The 6,000-nt window shown below is 43.0% G+C and overlaps 1 protein-coding gene across 3 annotated transcripts in view; it reads left to right on the top strand.

The window, feature by feature from the left end:
- Nucleotides 1-723: 723 nt before the first annotated feature.
- The window catches only part of MICU3 (mitochondrial calcium uptake family member 3), a 107,381-nt gene continuing 102,104 nt past the window's right edge, over nucleotides 724-6,000 (top strand). For all 3 annotated transcript variants that reach the window (XM_042983053.1, XM_042983052.1, XM_042983054.1), the window contains exon 1: nucleotides 724-1,275. In XM_042983053.1, coding sequence (XP_042838987.1) covers nucleotides 886-1,275 — 390 coding nt within the window. In that variant the 5' untranslated portion in view covers nucleotides 724-885. The remainder of the gene's footprint in view (nucleotides 1,276-6,000) is intronic.

Raw genomic sequence — 6,000 nt, 5'->3', positions numbered from 1 at the left:
GACCACAGCTAGCATTACTCAGCCTGCCAAAATTGGGCCCAGGGGCGGGGAAGTGATGAGAATGTCACATACACTTTCTCACAATAGTGACACTGCCAGTGTAGCAAACCAACTTGTATAGCAATTAACAAAAATAGATGACACAATCACACTTATTCTTTTATATTTATACCAACAGCCTCCTCACAAAAGGGTATTTTTCAAGACACTTCTGATTTGTTGGATTAAGGTATGGTAATGTTTAAAAAACAACAACAACACCTATTAACCCTAACTAAAAATCGTTAGCATTCCTCCCATTAAAAGTCCAGAATCTGTCATCGTGTAGTCAAAACAGCCTTTGACTTAATCTGCCATCTTGACGACTTGAGCCACGCTTCTTTTTTATTTTACACCTGAAGGTGCAACTGCAAATTCTTCGTGACCTGTCAGGGGCCTTGACTTTCTCCGAGGGGTGCTACCGACGATCCAAGACCCACCCGGCGTGCCAAGGCAAAGGGCCAAGGTAGCGGAAGGACGCCTGGACACCCTCGCCCACGAGGGCTCTTTTAAGTTCTGCTGACTTGGCCGTAGCCTGCGGTGTTGGGTTCTCGCGCAGTCAGGTGCTGCCGGGGGGCAGGCGCAGTTATTTGTGACTGCGGGGTGGAGACCCGAGTGCCGGGCGGAGGAGTAGGCGGGATCCGCCCCCTTCGCCGGCATCTCGCGGCCGGAGACCCCCCGGTCGCCCCAGCTGAAGGCCCCCTACAGGGTACCCCAGGCCGCACGTTTGTAGGGGTCGCTCTCGGGCAGCATCGAACCTCCGCACACCGACTTCTCGCGAGGTTTCGGCGCCCCCCCGCCCTCCTCTCCCGCCCGCTCCTAGTTCTGGTGCGGGCAGCTCCCGCAATGGCTGCACTGCGGAGGCTCCTGTGGCCGCCGCCGCGGCTCCCGCCTCCGCCCTCCCCTCACCATCCCTTCCCAGGGGCGTGGGGGCGGCCGGCGGGCATAGCCCCGGGCCCGCCTGGCCGGCCCTTCTCCTGCCGGGAGGAGGAAGAGGGGGCTGTGGCTGAGGCGGCTTGGAGGCGGCGGAGGCGCTGGGGGGAGCTGAGCATCGCGGCGGCAGCCGGCGGGGGTCTGGTCGGCCTCGTGTGCTACCAGCTGTACGGGGACCCTAGGGCCGACTCCGCCTGGACACCCGCCCTCGAGCGCCCCTCGGAGAGCTCGGCCTCAGAGCCGGAGGACCCGCCCCGCGGCCGGGGGCTGATTCCCATCCCCGTGGCGGCTGCCAAGGAAACGGTAGGTGCGTGAGCGCGTGCGCGCTCTGGGGCTGCCCCGAAGGTGACGCTGGAGGGTAGGGCCCCCAGGTGTTCCACCTGAGCTCGGGGAGGGGACGTGTGACAGTCATGCTCGGTGCGCTGGGGACTGTGGGCCCCTGTGACACCGGACATCGGAGGTTGTGGCAGCGTGAGCTCTGCGGCCGCAGACGGGGACCTCCTGTGAGTGAGACTGAGACCTAGGCCAGGCGGGCAGCCCAGGGGTTGGTCACCCAGCTGTTGGGAAGATACAGATGATGCTGCCATCGAGGCCAGGACCTTAAAGGTGGCTGCAGGTACCACCTGCCAACCAAAACCTCAAACCAAGACAAAATAAAACGAGAAAACGGCCGCCAAGAAGTCAACAGGCAGAAAGTGGGGAGCTGGGTATTTGAGAGATAGGAACTGTCAGGCTGGGCCGGACAACAGCAAATGATCCAGGAGGTCCAGTGCCGTAGGAGGAGCTTTGAAGCAGTGGTCTGAGGCCTTAGGAGCGGCTGCATTATTGTATAGCAGTTTAGTAGTCCCAAGGGTATTCCACTTCCGGCCCCCCAATTCCGTCCTCAAGACAGAAATTCTTTTAAGTATAGGACAGCACAAATAGGAAACTGAATGAAGCTAACTCCTACAGAAGATCTTCAAATGGAAATGTTCAAGTATCATTATGTCATTAATAATATAAGGTAAAGATGAGAGTAAGACAAGTGAGTAAAGGGGTATGATGTGGTTTTTTTTTTTTGTTTTTTTTTTTTTTGTCCTATCAGTATGTTTAATAGTCATGTAAATGACTAGGAGTTATCTAGGAAAATTTCCTTTTTAAGACTTAAGAGTGTGAAGGGCTTAGATGACAGTAATTTAGAAAAGAGACAGCTATTCTGTTTTTAACTTTAATGAAAGGTATAGATGCTTTATTCTTTGCCCAAATATATGTTGGTTATATGATGTAAGTGCATTAGTTCTTTTGGTGGAAGTTGTTAATGCATTTAAACCCAGGAATCTACTGTATGGACCTTCTAATTGCAAATCACAAATACATAGCATAAAGTACTTTCATACGATGAATATTTAAAATACTAGCAGCAGATACCCTCAACTGTCATCTCCTACTCCTCTTCTCCCTTCCTCCTGATTGACCAAGACAGAATTTTTAATCAACCATGGTTGGTCTGGGAACAGATTGGGCAGGTAGGGAGCATTACAACAGTATTTTCTTCTTTTTAAAAATTAATATTCCTTTTAAAGTTAAGAGACAGTATCATGTAGTTTTTTGTTTGTTTTTTTTTTGTTTTTTGTTTTTTTTTTTTGACAGAGAGAGACAGTGTGAGCAGGGGACGGGCAGAGAGAGAGGGAGACACAGAATCCGAAGCAGGCTCCAGGCTCTGAGCTGTCAGCACAGAGCCCGATGCGGGGCTCGAACTCACAAACTGAGATCATGACCTGAGCCGAAGTCGGAGGCTCAACCAACTGAGCCACCCAGGCGCCCCAGTATCATGTAGTTTTTAAAAGACCACGCTTAATAGTGTCTTCCTCATAGAATTAGGGGAGTTAAATGAGTTAATACATTTTAGTTAAAATTGTAGTGAGCATTACACTAGCATGTAGTGAGGGTTCAGTAAATTTGTTTTTGTAATTTTATTCATGTATTTACTTATGTATATTTATTATGACATAATTGGTGTTTGTAAAAATTCCTGTAAAAATAATACCAAAGCCCTTTTGTCTTACTCTTCCCGAGTCTCCATTCATACAATTTGATTGTTACTCCTTTTGTAATCGACTTTTTTCCCTGCTCTGAAAACTTTTATAATTTCTTTTTACCCCTGGTATTTGAAACTTTCACAATAATGAGCTTTCTGTGGGCATTTTTTTCCCATTTATTGTATTGGAACTTGAGGAATAGAATATGGAAATTCATGTTAAAAGTTCTGTATACTTTTCTTGTATTATTTCTTTGACAATTTCGCCTTATCCATTTTCTCTGTTTTCTTTTTCTGGAACCTCTGTTAGCTTGAAGTTACACCTCCCAACAGATCCTAATCTAATCTTCTATTCTGACTTTTTAATCTTTTTGTTTGCTTGCTTGTTTGTATGGGAAATATCTTTGACTTTATCTCCTATCTGTCCTGTTGAGAGTTTTATTTCAGCTAGGCTGGTTTTAAATTCAAAACTATTTTTTGTTCTCTAATGTTCTTGTGGTGTAGCATTTTGTTTTATTTTTTGGCTGCTAAATTTATGGCTGCTAATAATCTATATTAAGGATATTAATTATAGTTTTGTTTTTAAATTCTCTTACCCTTTATGCATTGTATTGTTTCTTCTAGGTTCGATTTTATTCTTGTTTGATTTTTTAAGCCCTCACTTTCAATTTGGAGGTTTTCCTCACATATCTGGGGTTGTTGCCTATCTACATATGAGAGCTACTCAGAACTATTTGTTTTGTGTGTGTGTGTGCATTAAAATGTTTATGCTGTCAACCTGTGGTCTAAAGCAAAATTGGGGTAATCATAGAAATTATTGAATATAAAACTTAATATGCTTGTCTATAATGCTGTTTCATGATGTCGATTTGCTGATCTATATACTTACAATTTACCTTCCTTTCTGTCAGTATATTTTCTTCTCTGAACTATTCAGAATGGATTCAGCAGCATTGGCTGATTATTTCAAGAGAGTTTGGGTAGGAATAGAGTATGCAGCAAGCACAATTAAATGCATTTACATGCAAAACTAAGTAATGTGCAGAATTTAAATTTTGCCTTATCCTGCAGATAGTTTTTAATACTTGTATGTTCTTCATACAGAAGAAAGTGTTCCTTGCTTCACAAGGTCATGAGATTCTCCTGGGGCCCACAAATGCTGAGGCTGGACTTCTAGGCCTGATGCCTTTATATTGAACAAAATCAATCTTCCAAACCCCACTTCTGTTTGAACTCCACACTGTTGATTTTTCTCTTGGAATGGCAGAAAAGGACAACTTCTTCTAGAAAAAGACATATACTCACAAGATAAATTTGTATAGCATCAACTGCAGCCATTTTTACCACATTTGGACTGTAGATGTTCAATTAATTGGTCCACTTAAAATTTTGGTGAAAGCAGGGAGCTATGAAATAGTACATATATAATATAGATTTTATTTTATCAATTTAAAACATTTAAGTGTAAATGCCTCTGTTAATTTGGATGTGAAATCAGGTTATTTTCTTTGAGGAGGAGTCAAATGATTGGTGTTCTCCTTATCTTTGCATAAGTTGCTTCTATAATTTATCACCTGTAATTTCCAGATTCATTTATGCAAAGTACATTTGTAAACTAATGTAATCTCAGAACCCTTCTAGATTGCTATGATTTGTTTTTAAAGCCAGGTATATTGAGTTATGTTTTTTGGGTGTATGTGTGTATGTAATCACCATCTGTCACCATACATTATTACAATCTTACTGACTGTAGTCCCTATGCTGTACTTTATATCTCCATGACTTATTTATTTTATAACTAGAAGTTTATACCTCTTAATCCTCTTAACTATTTTGCTTATCCTCCCACCCACCTCCCTTCTGGAAGCCACCAGTTTTTTCTTTGTATTTAAAGTCTGTTTATTCATTTGTTTGTTTTGTTTTTTAGATCCCACATAATCATGAAATCATATCAATTTGTCTTTCACTGTTGGACTTATTTCACTTAGCATAATACCATCTAGGTCCAACCATGTTGTCACAAATGGTAAGGATCTCGTTCCTTTTTATGACTGAGTAATATTCCATTATGTATATGTGCATGCCCCATCTTCTTTATGTATTTATTTATTAGTAGACACTAGGTTGTTTCCATATCTTGGCTATTGTAAATAACACTGATAAACATATGAGTCATGTATCTTTTTGAGTTAGCATATACCTTTAGTCTTATACCTTTTTTCTTTGGGTAAATGCCTAGTAGTGGAGTTACTGGTACTCAGAAGCTATTTGTACATGAGGATGGCTTTTAATTTGGTGACCTAGACTTTTTAATAGAGTGGTATCCAAATGTCAGTGTTTTGTAAGTCCTTTTCTCTGGTGTCATTGAGTTACTTCAAAGAATAGGAAAGGTTGGAGGAGCTGTAGTCTAGATGCAGGTGCACGCGCACCTGTATGTGAGAGCCTGTGTGTTGGAGAAGTCTCCAATGATGTTCTTACCTGTCGTTATCTAATGCTCTGTTTGCAGCCCCATCACTTCCTCTACTTTCACAGCTCCTTGGATTCCCAAGACCTTCCCTTTCTGGGGTCTGTAACTCGAATCAGCTTACTTCCATTTGGTCTCTTCCTCCACGATACTCCTGTATTGCCTTTGTTCGTCCAACTCACTTATCACTGCTGCATCTCCTCCATTTTATAAAACTTTCATAAATTCTCTTAATCGTTTTGGTCTCCTTTTCTCTGGCTTAGTTCATGTATGCTTCTACCTTTATTTTTTTAATTTTTTTTAATGTTTATTTATTTTCGAGAGAGACAGTGGGGGAGGGGCGGAGAGAGAGGGGGACAGAGGATCCAAAGCGAGCTCCATGCTGACAGCAGAGAGCCTGACATGGGGCTTGAACTCACGAATCACAAGATGATGACTTGAGCTGAAGCTGGACGCTTCACCGAATGAGCCACCCGAGCGCCCCTGCTTCTACCTTAAAAAAAAAAAAAAATTCCTTTACTGTGATATTAATGTGTTTAAGAGAGGA

This window comes from Panthera tigris, chromosome B1, assembly GCF_018350195.1.
Source record: "Panthera tigris isolate Pti1 chromosome B1, P.tigris_Pti1_mat1.1, whole genome shotgun sequence".
In the NCBI taxonomy this organism is placed as follows: domain Eukaryota; kingdom Metazoa; phylum Chordata; class Mammalia; order Carnivora; family Felidae; genus Panthera; species Panthera tigris.
Note: the sequence above shows the minus strand (reverse complement) of the source record. Positions and strands in the feature narration are given on the sequence as shown.